The sequence below is a fragment of the Anastrepha ludens genome, chromosome 6, assembly GCF_028408465.1.
Source record: "Anastrepha ludens isolate Willacy chromosome 6, idAnaLude1.1, whole genome shotgun sequence".
Lineage (NCBI taxonomy): Eukaryota > Metazoa > Arthropoda > Insecta > Diptera > Tephritidae > Anastrepha > Anastrepha ludens.
In genome coordinates this window covers 11,499,407-11,517,746 of record NC_071502.1, presented here as the reverse complement: position 1 = coordinate 11,517,746, position 18,340 = coordinate 11,499,407, and the positions used below count along the sequence as shown (strand labels likewise).

General features: G+C 38.0%; 2 protein-coding genes across 6 annotated transcripts in view; one reads left to right on the top strand and one right to left on the bottom strand.

Moving 5' to 3' along the window:
* The window catches only part of LOC128865925 (protein salivary glands marred), a 53,419-nt gene extending 41,541 nt beyond the window's left edge, over nucleotides 1-11,878 (bottom strand). For all 4 annotated transcript variants that reach the window (XM_054106339.1, XM_054106340.1, XM_054106341.1 and 1 more), the window contains exon 1: nucleotides 11,455-11,878. The gene's annotated coding sequence lies outside the window, so the exon portion shown is untranslated. The remainder of the gene's footprint in view (nucleotides 1-11,454) is intronic.
* A 437-nt stretch (nucleotides 11,879-12,315) lies between these two features.
* Nucleotides 12,316-18,256, top strand: LOC128865916 (WD repeat-containing protein 48 homolog). 2 transcript variants are annotated; one of them, XM_054106325.1, is made up of 10 exons: nucleotides 12,316-12,731; nucleotides 12,910-13,129; nucleotides 13,186-13,398; nucleotides 13,465-14,043; nucleotides 14,118-14,323; nucleotides 14,411-14,515; nucleotides 15,960-16,099; nucleotides 16,269-16,464; nucleotides 16,537-16,734; nucleotides 16,821-18,256. In XM_054106325.1, exons 1-10 carry the CDS (start codon nucleotides 12,687-12,689, stop codon nucleotides 16,935-16,937), a joined length of 2,019 nt encoding a protein of 672 aa, XP_053962300.1. In that variant the 5' UTR covers nucleotides 12,316-12,686; the 3' UTR covers nucleotides 16,938-18,256. The 2 variants fall into 2 exon arrangements, with proteins under 2 accessions (XP_053962300.1, XP_053962299.1); XM_054106324.1 differs by having other exon boundaries at nucleotides 12,895-13,129.
* The last annotated feature ends 84 nt before the right edge of the window (nucleotides 18,257-18,340 follow it).

Below are 18,340 nucleotides of genomic sequence, written 5' to 3'. Positions count from 1 at the left end.
GCCTACTCAGAAAAGAGCACAGAACACTGCCAATATGCCCGTCTTTCTATCTTTGTTAGACACACGCATTTTTTAATATTATGATTTTAAGTAGTCAGCTGATTTAGCTGACTGTGTCGAAAACCTTTTTCAGGACTAGCGCTACTAGGACAGTTCTCTCACAGGGTGGTTTTGGTTAAGCCCGCAGTGTATCTATCGTAGGTGTTTATGGCGGTGAGTGTTGTGATGGTTTTTGACTTTGGTTTATTAAACAATGAAAAATTGTAACTGATAACGCGGATGGGCGGAAAAATGTGTATGCAAAAATATCAGTGGCAACATTGTGTCGATACAACCAAACACAAACCCACTCCAACCGATGTATTGTGTAAATATGTAACCAAACGAGAGCAGCCGTTTTCTACGGGCACAAGGCTTGCTCAATGATTGAATAGGTAATCAGAACTGGTGATATAAATGATGGTGATTTTTCTATTCCATGTCAAGTGATTCAAGTATTTTAGACATGGTCTTTAATTTTTCTTAAAATTGGGGTATTTGTTACAATGGAATACAACTATGAAGCTTTCAGGGCTTACTGAGCAGACAGTCTGAGCTGATGATAAAAAATTAAAAATAAAATTTGAGTGAGGTTGTTTTTAAGAATGATAAAAAAAATTTTTTCCCAAACATTTTATAACAAAAAAATTTTTTCAGAAACATTTTTTAACAAAAAAGAATTTATAAAAAAATTTTTTCCACAAATATTTCTTAACAAAAACACAATTTTTTGTTAAAGTAAATTTTATCAACAAAAAAATTATAAAAATAGCCGAACATATTTATTTATAATGGAATGTAACTTTCAGGGACTACTGAGCTTAGTCTCAGCAAATAATAAACAAAATATGAAAAAAAATAACAGGAATATTTGATTTGGACTATTTTTTTCCAAAAATGACAAAAAATATATTTACTTCGAAAAATTTTAAACGAAAAAATTTATTTCTTTCCAAATTTTTTAATTTAAAGTACATTTAATAAAAAAAAATTGAAAAAAGTTAAAAATAACCGGAGATATTTGATTTAAAAAACTTCAATATTGAAAAAATCTCAAAATTATTCAATTTTTTTCCAGATATTTTCAATTTTCGTTTTCAGTTCATTTCTTATTATATTCAAGCTAGCAAATAAACCAATTTTTAGAAAAATTTGAGACGGTGTCCAAAATAATTGGAACAGTAGAATACGAAACAGTCCGCAAGTGACTACATTGTAACCAGTTGCAAGGTAATATAAGGGTCGCGGACAAATTGCAAAAATTATAAAATGTGTGTACGAGTAAATACTTTTAACGCGAGGAGACATAAATTCAAGCGCTTGCTTTACTGCTTGAACAAAGGTGCAGTGTACAGCGGGTAACAGGTTGATGGGTACCCGCTGTCAAAATTAGAACACATTTAATAGCATCAAATCGCACTGAATTGCAGCGGGGACGAAGTCAAAACAATGTTTACAAGTGGTACAAGCTTTTCACAGAAGGCCGAGAAGATGTGAATGACGGCGCTCGCTTTGGACGACCGAGCACATCAACAACCGATGAAAATGTTGAGAAAGTTTAGAAAATTGTTATGGAAAGTCGTCGAGAATCACAATTAGAAAAGTTGCTAAGGATGTCGGCATATCGGTTGGCTCTTTTCGGAAATTTTCGGCATAAAGCGAAGCTCGTTCCAAAACTGCTGAATTTTGACCAAAAACAACGTTGCATGAGCATCGCTCAGGAATTGTTGAATGACCTCAACGATGATCCAGATCAAGACCCTTAAAAGGGTCATAACTGGTTACGAATCATAGGTATAGGGTTATGACATCGAAGCCAAATCCCAATCGTCCCAATGGAAGAGTCCAGGAGAGTCAAGACCAAAAAAGGCACGCCAAGTTCGATCAAATGTCAAGGTTTTGCTCACTGTTTTCTTCGATTACCATGGCGTAGTGCATCAGGAATTGCCCCCACAAGGTGGTACGGTAAATAAGGAGTATTACCTTGAAGTTATGCGCCGTTTGCGTGAAGCAATACAAAAAAAACGCCCGGAATTCATGGCTTTTGCATCCTGATAATGCACCTGCTCACTCATCTTTGCTTGTGAGAGATTATCTGGCTAAAACAACACCGTCATCATCATGCCTCAGCCACTGTATTCACCAGATTTTGGCCCTCTGCGACTTTTTCCTGTTCCCAAGATTGAAGAGACCCGTGAAAGGACGGCGTTTTGCGGCGATTAAGGAGATAAAAACCGAATCGCTGAGAGACGCTCAAGGACATACCAAAATGTGCATATCAGAACTGCTCTGAGGATTGGAAAAAACACTGGCACAAGTGTACATATTATATCTGAGGGGGACTACTTTGAAGGTGATAAAATAGAAATTAATGAATAAATAAATATTTTTTTGGGAAAAATTTAAATTCATTTTATTTTGGAACACACCTCGTATGCATACATATGTACATATGCTTCTATGCAAGCTTATAAAGATTTGTGGGCATCTACATAGATTTCCATGAAAGTGCAAAGATACACCAAGGTAACTTCTATTCATTTAAACTGGCTGTCATGAACAAATAAAAATATCAGGTCAGTCCATAAGTTCGTACGTATCCGCGGAATATAGCGTATATATTTAACGAATATTTATATTTTCTTTGATATATTGTGCATTCAACAAGTGATTTTAATCGCGGATAGAAGTACGGGTTGTTAAAAAATAAAATGGAATCTTCGAACGCGTATAAGAGGCATATTTTGTATTTTTTTTATAAAAAAGGGTAAAATGCAACAACTGCTGCTGCAGAAATAAACATTGTTCACGGTGAGGATACCGTGATTGTAAGGATTGCGCAAAAGTGGTTTTCAAAATTCCGAAGTGGTAACTGTGACGTGGAGTCGTCCTGCCCCGCGCGCTGGTCGTCCTGAAGTATTTAACTCCGACGCTTTGCTCGAACTCGTGGAAGCTGAGTCAAATTTGACAGTCGATATGATAGCTCAGAGGTTAAATGCATCGCATGGAATAGTTCTTAGGCACCTGGTTTAGTTGGGAAAGGCTTCAAAGCTGGGAAAATGGGTTCTGCATAGACTTTCCGTCGCCAACCTTTAGCAGAGAGTGAATGTGTGTTATCAGCTGCTGCAACGACTTGAAAATGAAAGTTTTTTGAACCGTATCGTTACTTGTGATGAAACGCCAATGGTTAGATAAAAATGAAACACCAGAACCGACCCCTAAAGATGACCTTCATCCCAAGAAGATTCTCCTGTCTATTTGGAGCGATATGGCCGGTATTGTTTATTATGAGCTTCTGGAACCAAACCAGACGATAACTGCTGATTATTGTTCCCATCAGCTATCAAACCTGAATGAGGCACTTAATAAAAATCGACCGTCTTTAGTGAATAGACGCAAAGTTTTGTTTCACCTCAACAACGCAAGACCTCATATCGCAAGGCAAACATTAGGCAAGCTGAACGAGCTCGGATGGGAGCTAATGCCGCATCCACCATACTCTCCGGATATTGCACCTTGTCATTATCACCTTTTCAGTGGACTTCAATCCCATATGAGTAACAAGAACTACTCCTCAAAAGAAGAATTTTGGCTCCAAGGACAAACAATTTTTTGAGCAGGGAATTACAAATTTGCCTAAACGTTGGGAAGACATTGTAAATAATGAAGGAAAATATATTATTGATTAATAAATACTTTAAACAACTTTTTATTAATTTTAAAACCACCTTTAAAAAACGCACGAGCTTATGGACTGACCTGATACTTACAAGCATTCGCAAGTAACATACACACGCACACATATATGGATACGTACTTGTTTAAGTAGTTCCATACATGAATAATTTAGTAATGTTGTTCAGTGATTTATTTAGTTGTGCAAGTTGCACAACGCATATTTTAGTGAAATGAGTATTGTACTTCCTGCAAATTGCTGCAACTACATGAAAATAGTTATACGCTCATACACATACGTATATATAATATGTATGCATGTATGTGCAATGGGAGATCCATCTCCCTCCATACAAAAAAAATTTGGTACTCTTTTTTCAAGTTTATTAAGTTATAGTTATAACTTTTAAAGTTAATTATAGTATATTTTAATACATCCGACGAAATATTTCCTGAGCGGAAATTGATAATAACAGCAACATTGTGCGGTACCCTAATGTATGCAAATATGCATACACACATACGAGTGTGTAATGAATATGCACCCGATACCACCCACCTTGCCAATAGCTAGAAAAATGAATAGCGGACGAGCACTGGAAAGTAATGTAAACATTAGTTAACTGTACATTTTAACGTGACTTCGAACACTTACTCGAGTGCTAACATTTTCCGTGCAATTCAAATACAAATTAAAATAACTACGAATCTCTTAGATGCATATATGGATGTGTGTGGGTGTGTGCGTGTGAGTGTTAATATTTATATCGATAGATCCGTACGTACATCGTTTACAAAAGTGAATTACAGCAAACTGTCGTTTCTCGCTAGAAAACTAAGCTATAAGGAAATTAAAAGCAAATAAAATCAAAGGCTTAGCCAAAGACATAAAAAAAATGAAACGATGGGAATAAAATGTGACATGATGGCATATGCACTATGAGTGTTTTAAATAAGTGAACATTTGCATAGTGTGCCATCAATTTTCAACGTTTTGGGCGTTAGTGATTTTGCCAGATGCCTGCTTTTTTCTTGCAGACCTATCCGAATATGCGCCGAGAGTGAAAAAATTAGTACATTTGTAAATATGGGCGCCAAAAGTAGGTGCGCACTAAATATTGTCTTGTTTTGACTTGTTATTAATTTTTTTATAAAAATATCGTTAATACTGCAAACAATACCATATAACGCAAAATCCGCAGAAGTTGATAGTCCACTGGACCTCCTCAGTGGCGAAAGCAAGCGGCGCACTGTTGTTGGAAGTTTGTATATTCGTCTGGTGGATTTGTCGGCCAGAGGATGCAATATGAATCGTGCAGTGCAACCATTGAAGATGATACCCACCTTGTCAGTGTGCTTCGTCGGGTTCGACAGGGGCCTTACGGTGGACCAGACCTATTCACTCCAGTGGTGAAGTTGCAGGTCTTCAAGTGCCAACTCCCATTTGATCCTCTTATGTTGGGTGACCAATTGCCGAATCTCCAAATTGAGATCCTTTATGTGGGGATCCCCGGAAGCGGCCTGGGGTAGGTTGTAACGCATGCTTGCTAAAACGGCTGCTTCAGCTGGGAAATTGGGACACATGTCCCGAATCCCCCCAGCAAGAATGAAGCGAGCCGCAGCGGCTGTGAGCCTCTTGTTTTCTCCTGTGATGAGGTTCAGGGGGCCATTAACAAAATTAAATCATTTAAAGCCATTGGCCCTGACTGAAAAAGCTGGGCCCATTGGGAGTAAGATTTCTTACAAGAATTTTCAATCTGTTCTTGGCCACTCTCATTATCACTGACAAGTGGAAAGCAGGCAGAGTGGTCCGGCTACTGAAACCTGGGAAACCCGCCAACCAAGAGGAATCTTATCGGCCGATAATTGCCCTTTTTCCAGAAATGAAGACCCTTAAAGCCCTTCTACTCCCACTGTACACGAAACATCTGACCTCAGCCACATACCAGCATAGCTTCCGAAGAGTGCACACTACCAAAACAGCACTCACCGTCATTAACACTCAGATAAACCGCGGGCTCAATCAAAACCGCCCCTGCGAGAGGACTGTCCTAGTAGCGTTGGACCTTAAAATAGGTTTTCGGTACAATCAGCTATTTCAAGTTACTAGATGACCTTATACACAGTCCTGGCGGGAGTAGCTGAAGAGGTGGTCCGCTAACTATCTGAATGGTCGGCACTCGTCAGTAATCTTTCCAGACCAAATCTCTAAACAGAGGAAGATAATGTAAGGAGTTCTGCAGGGTGGTGTCCTTTCACCCTTTTAACTTTTATGTCTCGAAACTCTCCCAGCCACCAGAGGGAGTCTCCCTAGTCTCCTATGCTGACGACTGCGCGATAATGACGTTGGGCAATAACATTGATGACCTGTGCGTCAAAGTGAACGACTCGTCTGCCTTTCTCGCTTTTTCACTGCGAGGAACCTACAACTTTCCCTCACGATGTCCACGGTGACCCTCTTCACCACCTGAACAAACGAGGCCAAACTGTAACTTAAGGTAAAAGTCGACGATACACCAATACCGACTGTTAACAATCCCAAAATCTTGGGAGTTACCAGCGACAGTTTGCTCTCCTTCTCTGCGCATACAGCCGCTATTGCGACTAAAGTTAAAAATTGCCACAAGGTCTTCAAATCGCTTGCCGGCAGCACTTGGGGCAACGACAGAGAAATGTTGCTATCGACATTTTAGGCAATAGACCGGCTGATTTTAAACTATGCTGCTCCTTTCTGGTCGTCTGGCTTAGTGATTCGCAGTTGACGAAGCTACAGACTACAAAACACTGTCATTCGGACTGCGATGGGATGTCTACTGATGTCCCCACATCAACAGCTACACGACGAGGCCCATATGCTGTGAGGGAGCACAACAACCTGCTCAGCAAGCAGTTTTTGGTAGGGTGTTACCGCAGGTCACACCCGCGCAGACACCTGCTTGAGCCTGATCCGCCTCTCAGGCACGTCAGAAGGCACATTCTCAATTACACCGACGAAATCCCGGAAAAGACAGACCGACAATTACTGTATCGGACAGTGTACAGGCAGACAATGAACGACATTCATCGGGAGACACTTACCACCTTCTTAAGTTCCCGGCCCCCGAATGCCGTCATCGGACTCCAACCACCACCCATCGCAGACGAAGAGCTCCAACTTCCTCGAAGGTCCCTCGCAACCTTGGCGCAATTACGTTCTGGTTACTGTAGCTGGTTAAACTCCAACCTATACAGAATTGACCCCGACATACTAAACATATGTCTGACATGTGAAGGCAGCCCGCACGACACTAACCACCTCTTCCTCTGGACCCAACCTGTCGAAACTGCAAGTTTCCTGGGCTCACCGTTAAATGAGCTAGACGAAGAAGACCATTGGTTTACACTACACTGACAGGGCAAAGTATACTGCTACAAAAACGGCAAGCATGAGCACTTTGCGGAATGCGCGTACATCGGTGACGATGGGGAGAGCTACCAAGGTGTCCTCTGTAAATTCCGCGAAGCCGTCTCAATTAGCTTTGTTAAAGTTAATATAAGGCCGATAATTCGCGGAAACAAATATAATACAATAGGCCTTCATGCCAGAACTTATCAAAAGCCTGCGTGATATCTAGAAAAACTGCAACTCAATTATTCCTTGTTCTTGTTTATTTATTTATTTTTTTATTTATTCATTCTTCCATCAATTAAAGTACAACTCAAATAGATTACTAATACTAAAGCTTGAATATGATATATGGTAAACAATACTGCCAGATTCATTAGTCACAATTCAAAAAGTGTATATCCAGATTAAGTTTTGATTTGAAAGTCTCTCGTGAGTTAGAGAATATATCCAAATTTTTGCTTAATTGGTTAGACTGTCTTATACAACGTGCAAGCGGTTCAGCAGCATAAACATTCCCCATACATATACGGGGAATGCTGCTGGAGTGACAGTCCTTGGCCGGATATAAATCCGACTACTGTGGCAACGCACAATATGCCTTCTTCCCAGTGCTTCTCAGCGAAATTAAATACGCAGTTCATCTACAAAGTACCTACATATTCACAGAAATAGCGTCGTGGACGTATATGGAATAAATAATTTGCTATGATTAGTCACAGAAAAAATTTGATACAAAATGAACTCTCGAAAGTACCATTTTCTGAATTTAATTTTATTTTAGAGTTTGAGCTTGCTTATTGAAAACCCCTATGCGGCGCGCGGTATCAGCTGGCCAGCAACTTAAAAATATTTTGTGTTTTTTTTTTAATAATTAAACGACCAACTGACTATCTGACGGCATAAAGTTGACCTATGCATTGGAACATTCAACCGACAACGACCACTAACAAGCTCTGCTGAACATTTGTTGACATGACCAAACAATCGATTTGCTTGAATACATTTGAATGGATTGTGGTGTTAAGTGAAACATATTAAATGAGCGAATGCGCACAATGCCTGCCACAAACGTGGACAGGCAGACGTTGTGTGCTGAGCAGACGGTGTCAAAGTTTCGAAGTGAATGTGATTATCGATAGATGACTATGTATGTGTGTGTGTAGCTAGGCTGGGTATTTATCAACAGACAAGCATTTATTTGTGCCAACTAAATAATACACTCCAAACTTCAAGAAATGAATGAAAATAGAAAGAAGAAATTAATTCTAAGTAGCAGTAAGAGAAGCCACACTAAAGCCGGAAACGAGTGTCGGTCGCAAGTACGCTTGTGTTAATGAAGCAATGATGGCGGCACTATACGAATATGTTATTACTTGTATGGATGGATATATAGCACGTGAAGCTCCTCCAATGGTACTTAACTTTCCGAAATGTTAACATTGTCTTTGTTTTTCACTTTATGGCTAATAATCCGCTTTATAGACGTGGTCATAAATTTTAAATGGCAGCCTTACTTAGCTTCGAAAGGCCATAGACTGCTTCGGCTGCTTACTTGCGACATTGCCTGGAGTAAGCGTTGCTTTTATGGAAAGTGTTGAACTCTTTAGAATGTTAATGGCAGAACTAGTCTATATGCGGTCAGTATGTATGTATGTATCTCCTTAAGTTCACTTGTGTTAGTGGATTTTTAATTTGGAGTGTTAGAGCGTTTCAGAATCATAAGATAAAAGTATAATATCTTAAAAATATTGTGTGAAAATTGGAAGTGAATCCGGCAAATACTTTTCGAGTTATTCAACAATTAACAAAGGGCGCTCGGGCGCTCCAGAGCAGATACCAAAACTTTAAATGAGTTTTTCTATGTTTTTTGAACTGGTGGTCACACTGTAACTTAAAAACTGCTTGGTAGATTTCAATAAAATTTATACTCCTTTTGAAAAACATAAAAAACTCGTACTTGAGAGAAAGATTTTTTTTTTTTTTTCAAAATTTCGATTTTTTTTAAACAATTAATTGTCTATTATCTTTATATATAAAAATGAATGTTTGTCTGTATGTCCTCGATGAACTCAAAAACTACTGGACCGATTATTATAAAAATTGGTGTATATATGTACATATATATATTATATATCATTGCTGCCACTCGCCACCAGGTGGCGCTGCAGAGTAGCAACTTCTGCCCCGTTCAACCGATTTTTTCGAAAAAAACAAAATTAATTAAATGGTTTAGAATGAATTGAATATTTGTGTACTGAGTTTTCTTTAAAGTTATTTTTCTTATGCAGTTGATACACAAAAAATAATCTTTCTTCGAGCATATTTTGTTCTAGAAACGATGCACTGCTCATTGCTATACGGATTCGAAAGTTAAGCTGTGTTTTTGTTGCTTTATAGTAGCAGCACTTTTTTGAAGAACTGGAAAAGAGAATCAATAAAACCGCAAAAGAATGGTGGAGCCTTGCCAAAGAAATAAGAACAGAATCATTTAAAGTTGGTGTAGATATTACGCCATCGGAGTTTAAAAACTATTTTCAAGACTTACTAAATCAGCCTCAATTAACAAAAGATATTCATTATGCACCTGCTTTGCATGCAGATACGGTCCTTGATAAAGATGTAACAATAATCGAAGTCCAACAAGTAATTAAAAATGCTAAAACACACAAAGCACCTGAAGAAGACAGAATACCTTATGAGCTACTAAAGGATGCCTCAACAGAATTTATCATGGAGCTAATGAAAGTATACAACATCATCTTCTAAACCGGAAGAATCGACGAAGCATTATTTAAAACAATAGTTTTCCTAATCTTTAAAAAAGGAAATGCAAATATAGCAAGTAACTATCCTTTATGAACTGTATCGCAAAAGTTTTAATGGGATTGTGGATTTCAAAGCAGCTTTCGACAGGGTACCCAAATAACAAATCTGATTGAAAATATATATTCGAATACGAGAACAGCAGTTTGGACAGGAAGGGAAGTATCAGATTACTTTGAAACCGGTACAGGGGTAAAACAAAGTCGTCCGTTATCACCTTTGCTCTTCACATTATACCTGAATGATCTTCATGTCTATTTGAAATGTGGTCTACGGAATAAATGTACGCCGTCTTCTATATGCTGATGATATTGTTCTCTTAGCTGATAATTCTTATGTCATGCAATCTATGATTAAAAAACTAGAAATATATTGTGCTGAGTGGATCATGGAAGTAAATTTAATGAAATCTGAGATGATGGTTGTTGTTGTTGTAGCAGCATAAACATTCCCCATACATACATATATGGGCAATGCTGCTGATTTGACAGTCTTGGCCGAATATAAATCCGGGTCGTTCGGTTACGGAGAACCGACTGACGTGGGAACGTCGTTCTGGTTACGTAGAACCGACTGTAGGGGGAACGCGGAATGTTTTAGCCGATCACGTTGCTGCTCGAAATCCTGCCTATATTACCCAATCGAAGCAATTTTTAACTGATTAAATGAAAATAATGATCAAAATAATGTCTATAAATTTAATTAGTTCCACTCACCAAAGTTTTAAATCGTGTTTCAAAGCAAAAATAATGTATTTGGGAGATTAAAACGACGATTTAATTTAAACGCAGTTGACAATAACTTTTTCCGAATTCGAATTTCTATGAACAAAACCTGTAGGTAGCACTTTTCAAGCCTTAACAGACTTTTATCGGATTAATTCCTAGCCTAAACCGTGTTTGGATGAGGTACTGATAAGTAAATGGCACAGAGACTATTTATTAATGAGGTAGCTGCTAAGACACAAAAAACATTTATAATTAACTCATCACTCATCAATAACTCAGGTGCGACTGTTAAGGGTCAGCAGTAATAAGGCACCCAAACTTTATTGTTACTGTTTCTTTCGCGTTTATAGCAACAATTAAGTTTGTATATTATATTATGCATATGTGTATGTATGTATATGTATGCATGATGGTCTGCATATTGCTTATGCATAGCGTAATGACAAAAGCAAACAAAATTGTTGCGGAAGTGTTACTTTGCCATTCGTGTATTTCCGGACCCATCAAAATCCTTGTCGTAAAAGTCATGGATAAGTTGTAGGATACATTCAACATCTACCAATGGTAGCAATTTTGCTTAGCTTTAGTTAAAGGGTGTTTAACAACACTCAACCATGGTACGCTCCGATCGTAGCAGACTTCGCGAGGACGTCACAAGAAGTTTACTTGCCATGTTATGCGTGTGCGTTTGAATATAGTCATAAGCAAGTAGGCATGCAATATTTTTTATAGTAGAATGAAAACATTTTTCAGCATATCCTTTCGGATTTTTTTTTTTTGTATGTTCTTTTATTCAATTACCTTATGTTTAAATTTGTTGTGTATCCTTGTAATTTTCGTTAATTATCACTATTTTGCATTCAACAAAAACTATTACGATATTCTTCACGCTGCTTTAACTGCGCGTAAACACCATCGATGCCAACTTTTGGAAGTGTTTTCAGATTTATCTTATTGCTTGTTTAATATTTCTGGTTAATATAAAAGCCTCACACAATTCACTCAAGTACTCCGTTTTCTCGCGCTTGCCAGCTTTGTAATTCCGTTTTAAGTATATAAACGCGTATTTTTTGGTTATCACAAATGCACGTCATTAGAACATGAAATTTATTTTATTACTTTCAATTTTATTTTGTTTTTCTGTTTTTTATGCACCACATTAGCCCGACACAATTTCCAAACAACCAGTCGCCCAAAGAAATAGAATTAAATTGAAAAGAAATTAAGCAAAAGCGTTTTAGGGTGTTGTTGTGCGAATAAAAATTCAGAGATGCAACAAACTCAGTATTCCATTTTGCAATGAAAAATCATTTTATTTAATTTTTCTTAACAAGTTTCTAAAATAAAAATCATAGTTGAAAATTCGTTTTTATTTATATATTTTTTTTTTTAAATTGTAGGGTTTTGAAGGCATTGAGGGTTTACGATTTGCTACTTTAATTGCATAAGCTTTGAGGTAATCACGGATCGTATTTTCATAATTAAATAAAAATTTAAAAAAATTAGAAAATACTAATTCCTCCAAATCCCAAGAATAATAGAATATCAGTGGCCTTTCCCCAATCGTACAAATCTTAAAAATTTATAATAATTGCAGTATCTGTTTTGATTGACATTCACTTCTTGTCAATAAATCTGTTGTCAGTCGCCAGCGCAAAAAAAAAGAAAACTAAAGAAGGTGGAAAGAAACCTTAAAGAGTGTAGCAAGCTGAATAGAATACCGTACAAAAAGGACAATTAGTGAAAATTTGTTTAAAATTGTTTAATTGTGCTTATTTTCGGCTTGAGAAACACCTGCACTTCAACGAAAACTCGCGTAGCTACTTCCACGGCATAAATGTATCGAACGTACGAAATTCTCTCGGCCAATAGTAGTTACCATTAAGAATAGCAATAGGAAACGGTCGGAAAGAATTTTTTTCTCTTATTCCTATAGTCAATTTTAACACAAATCTCACCCAGTGTAATTGGATCAGTAGCTGCACGGTTTTTCCAACAAGCATCGCCATTGACTGGGATTAGTGGAGGCAGACATGTTGACTCACAAGGGCTGTCAAGGTGGACGTAAGAAAATGCAGGTAGGTTATGTCGGCAAAATAAAGAGCAGCGAATGATTTCTGCGACAGTCTGCTGGCGCCCACAATGAGTTGCTGTTGCAGCAGCCATGGGCATACAAAAGTGTAACGCTTAAAATTTCTTTGACTACCCAAGTAAAAGACGTGAATATTATAGAACTCGAAGTGTTTTCATTGCCAGGTGTCCTTTGTAATACGAGATGCAGAGGAGAAACAACACAGAAACGGTGTTAATGCGTTGCAACTAGACCCCAACAATGGCAAGCTCTACTCAGCTGGGCGTGATGCTATTATCCGCGTATGGAATACGAGAACAGAGTCCACAGAGAAATATATACAATCGATGGAGCACCACAATGATTGGGTTAATGATATTGTGCTCTGTTGTAATGGCAGAAATTGTACGTCATTGAACATTTCTTTGAAAATATAACGAAAAACCAATTTGTATTTACAGTGATTAGTGCCAGCTGTGATACCACCGTTAAAGTGTGGAATGCCCACAAAGGCTTCTGTATGTCAACGCTACGTACACATCGTGACTACGTGCAAGCGCTGGCCTATGCTAGAGATCGCGAGCAAGTGGCAAGTGCAGGACTGGATAAAGCGATTTTTCTTTGGGACGTGAATACGCTAACCGCACTGACTGCCAGCAACAACACCGTTACAAGTAAGTGCATGACTTGGTTTCGCCATCAGTGTATCAGTGTATTGTCATTGTGTTTTGCATCCACAGCCTCTAGTCTCACCGGTTCCAAAGACTCCATATACAGTCTGGCTATGAATCCATCAGGTACGGTTATTGTTAGCGGCTCCACAGAGAATATGTTACGCATTTGGGATCCACGCACGTGTACACGCAGCATGAAGTTGCGCGGTCATACTGAAAATGTGCGCGCGCTGGTCGTCTCACCCGATGGCAATCAAGTAGTCTCCGGCAGCTCAGATGGCACAATCAAAGTGTGGAATCTGGGCCAGCAAAGATGCATACAAACGATACACGTACACAAAGAAGGCGTTTGGGCGCTATTGATGAGCGAAAACTTCCAGTACGTGATTTCAGGCAGCCGCGATAAGAATATCATTGTAACAGAGTTACGTAATCCCAGTAACTCGGTGTTGGTGTGTGAAGAGCGAGCGCCAGTGCTTAGTCTTGGCTATAATATTGATAAGACAGGCGTGTGGGCAACAACCTGGAATTCGGATGTACGTTGTTGGAAATTGCCACTCTATGATAAATGCACATTAACGTCTAGTGGTGGAATGGATGCGCAATGGTCGATAGCGTCCAATACGGAATTGACCTGCATCAAAGGTAAGCATCAAATAGGCAAATTGTACTGGATTGCAGGAATTTCATTTACGCGCATTTTTGTAATCACAAATTAGGAGGTGCGGCCGTAAAGAAATGCATTGTGTTGAACGACAAACGATACATCGTAACAAAGGATACGGAGGAAAATGTTGCCATTTATGATGTACTGCGTGTGATGAAAAAAGAGGATTTGGGTAAGGTGGACTTCGACGAGGAGCTAAAGAAACGCAATAAACAAGTGTACATTCCAAATTGGTTTACGGTGGATTTGAAAACCGGAGTAAGTAAGAAATTGAGCGCGCAATTATTATATTCTAAAGCTCAAGTATAATGTGCGAGTATTAATGAATGGACATTTTCCCAACAGATGCCAACAATCGTTTTAGGGCAGGACGAAGTAGATTGCTTTGCAGCATGGGTGTCTATAGAGGCTGGACTTCCTGAATGTGCGGAACCAACATCGGAGACTAAGGTGGGCTTTGGATATACAAGTTGTTAACTGTCAATGTTGTTGTAGCAGCATAAACATTCCGCATACATATTGGGTAGTCGAAAAAGTCTTTTCGTATTTTGTCAATAGATGTCGTTGGAATCATCTATCTCAGTGCTACCAATCACATTGCGTCATGTCATATGGTGTTAGAAAGGTGACATTTTAAGCTTCATTTAACAAAAAAAAAAAAAAAAATTAAATTCGGAGAAGTTGAAAAAAAGTTATAGCTGTTCAAAAATGAGTGAAAATAATGAAGAAATCCGCTATATTTTGAAATTTTTGGTTAAAAAAGGGAAGAAGCTACCAATGAAATTTGTGAAGTTTACGGAGACGATGCTGTATCAGTTCGTGTAGCACAACAATGGTTCGCTCGCTTCCGTTCTAGAAATTTCGATGTGAAAGATGCACCTCGCTCCGGTCGACCTATCGTTGAAAAAGTCGATGAAATTATGGAAAAGATTGACCAGGACCGTCACATAAGCTGCCATGACATCGCCAAGGCACTAAACATACATCATCAAACGGTTTTGAACCATTTAAAAAAGGCTGGTTACAAAAAGAAGCTCGACGTTGGGGTACCATATGAATTGTCTGTGAAAAATTTAATGGACCGAATTAACATATGCGATTCTTTGCTGAAACGAAATGAACTCGATCCATTTCTGAAGCGAATGGTAACAGGAGACGAAAAGTCGATCAAATACGACAATAATGTGCGAAAAAGATCATGGTGCAAGGGTGGTGGAGCTCAACAAATGGTCGCAAAGCCAGGATTGACGCCTCGAAAGGTTATGCTGTGTGTTTGGTGGGATTGGGAAGGAATCATCCACTATCAGCCTGCTCGAGCGATTGATTCTGCACTTTACTGTCACCAACTGATGAAATTGAAGCAAGCAATGGAAAATAAGTGGCCAGAACTGAGCAGCAGAAAGGGCGTAATCTTCCATCAGGACAACGCTAGGCCACACACATCTTTGATGACTCGGCAAAAACTGGGAGAGCTTGGCTGGGAAGTTTTGATGCATCCACCATATAGCCCTGACCTTGCGCCATCGGACTACCATTTGTTTCGGTCAATCCAGAACTCCCTTAATGGAGTAAAGTTGGCTTCAAGAGAAGCCTGTGAAAATTACTTGTCGTAGTTTTTCGCCGGGAAACCACAAAAGTTTTACACTGATGGAATAATGTCTCTAGAAGAAAAATGGCAAAAGGTGGTCGACGAAAATGATACATATTTGGCTTAATAGAGTTCATTATAAATATAAAAAAATGAGCTGAAGTTTGATCAGAAATATGAAAAGAATTTTTCGACTACCCAATATATGGGGAATGCTGCTGACGTGACAGTCCTTGGCCGGATATAAATCCGGGTCGTTCCGGATTGTAGTTAACTGCCAATGTTATAATTTGCTTTTAATTGCAGATAAATTATGGGAAATTACTACTGGAAGCGTTGCTAGAATATTGGACACCCCCGCATAGTTTACCGCAAAGCGAGTTGGAACCTGACAGCCACGGCAACGGTTACTTTCAAGTACCCAAACATACGCCAGTTATCTTTAGGTACGTACTTGAAAATATCACAAAAAAAAAACAAAACAAAAAAAAATAAACAAAAAAAAAAAAAAAATGATATGTAAATTTGTTATTTTTTATTTTATTAAATTTATATAACAAAACTAATTTTGATATGCAAATATATTCAATATCGGCACTTGTGATTCCTTTACAGTGAGGTTGGTGGTCGTACAGTCTGTCGTCTTCTAGTACGCGATGCAGCTGGTGAGAGTGAGAGCACATTATTGCATGAAACCGTGCCACAATGGGTCACAGATGTGGTGATTGAAAAAACTATACCGAAATTTTTGAAAATTCCCTTCTTCCTGCAGCCACATCCACAAATGATTAAGCCTGAACGTACCAAAAAGGTATGAAATCATAAATTTAAAAAATATACCGTTACGTGTACTCATTGTACCTCCTGTTGCTATGCTAACTAGGATCGCCTAGTTGCCAACGAGTTTATACAGTGCCGAAAGGTGTGCGAACATGTGCTGGAAAAGGTACTCGGTGCAGAGACAACGCCCAGTGGTGGTGGCAATGCCTCGAATTCCTCGCAAAATAGTCAAAGCGATGCGAATTCCGAAGGCTCGCAAGTACCTGCAGAAGATAGAATTGAGTTATGGTGCAACGATGTTGTAAGTACTGCTTAATGCACATAAATAAGTCTTATTTGTTAATTAATAATAATAATTTGTTAATTAATAATATTGTAATTTACTAGGTGGTGGATCCGAACATGGATTTGCGCACAGTGCGTCACTTCATTTGGAAACAGTCGACTGATTTGACTTTCCAATATAAGACAAAGCCAAATTTTAGCTACGATGGTAAACTATGAACATACAACACAGTTGAAATACCAACACACCAACAGATGCAACCACATAATTACATAGAGCAAACGCTTACCCGCATATATACACGCAGCTACTTAATACACCTACCATTCTTTACGTTGTGCACGCGAGAGATAACGCAAATTTTTCAAACGTATCATCGAAAGTCGTGGGATATAAAACATGCCGTGCTGGACGCATATACAATGCCAATAATAGTTTAGCATGAGTGCAAGCGTGGTTTGTATAGCGGTAAATCTGTACAACAAAATATGCGTCAGGGCTTCAGTTCAGCGCACGCGTGGCGAATTTTTTTGTGATGTTTCGTCAGAAGTCGACAATTTGTATTTGGTTGTTGGTTGATGCCCCAAAGAAAACTGGACGTGTTCGATCAAACAAAATTATAGATCTTTTTAAGTTGTTTTTGATAAGTTGTGCATAGGCACACCTTTAAAACGCCGGTATGTTGTGGGTACTGCCGTCTACGGGCTATGTTTATGTGTTAGTGCGCTAAACACATCCATAATTTTCGACAAATGCGTTGTTCAAGATTGTATAAAAGTTTTTTTTTTTTTTTTGGTGTATTTTTAGCTTGCTTAAAATACGTTCAACTAATTTGGGATTGTTTTTTTTTTTTCTTTTTTTTTGTGATATCTGCGTTAAATCTTTTACACCTCTTTACAAAAGGCGCATTTAATTGTATGCGTAGTTACCAGTAATTTTATTTTGCTGTAACGATAAGTGTTTTGTAGCGCGTAAAAGCGCTTAGTTTTCTGAAAAAATGTTTAATTTTTAGCAGTAGAAACCCTTGAAATGCGCATTGTACAACATTGGTAGTGTTCATAATGGCCCAGCTCTTTTGTGTTTTGCTTGTTAAGTTGTATCGTATTATGTATTCAAATCTGTGGTTTAGCTTTTCATTGAAATCGAGTCTTGCGCTCGGCTTGGTTATTGTTTATACATATATTGTACGGATTTAGCAACATATAAGATATTAGTCTTTGATAAATTATCTAAATAATACATACATACGTATTTATGCATAAAATGTACGTGGCGCGTATTATCTACAAGTTATTTACTTTAACATAAGTTTAATGCTATTCTATACGAAATTATTATATATTAAAAAAAAAAAAACATAATAAAAAAAATAAATAATTATAATATAAAATACGAAATCAAAAATCTAGCTAATATAGCAGCAACTATTATAAAATTACAATACATTAAATTATAAAGAAATTGAAATTTCACACAAGGAATATAAGAAGTAATTGCATTAAAGCCAATAAACTGACAAATTTGTATATAAGCCATATGTTAAGTGTTTACTCTAATCTAGGATCTTCTTCCAGATGTACTAAAATATGACGCGCACACCATGGGGATCCATAGAAATATA

What these genes read in the sequence shown, in the direction of transcription:
- LOC128865916 (XM_054106324.1), top strand. Translation starts at nt 12,687, where the DNA reads ATGTTGACTCACAAGGGCTGTCAAGGTGGACGTAAGAAAATGCAG. An exon ending in GGAATTGACCTGCATCAAAG is followed by an intron (nt 14,044 to 14,117) that starts GTAAGCATCAAA and finishes ATCACAAATTAG; the next exon opens with GAGGTGCGGCCGTAAAGAAA. An exon ending in CGGTGGATTTGAAAACCGGA is followed by an intron (nt 14,324 to 14,410) that starts GTAAGTAAGAAA and finishes TTTTCCCAACAG; the next exon opens with ATGCCAACAATCGTTTTAGG.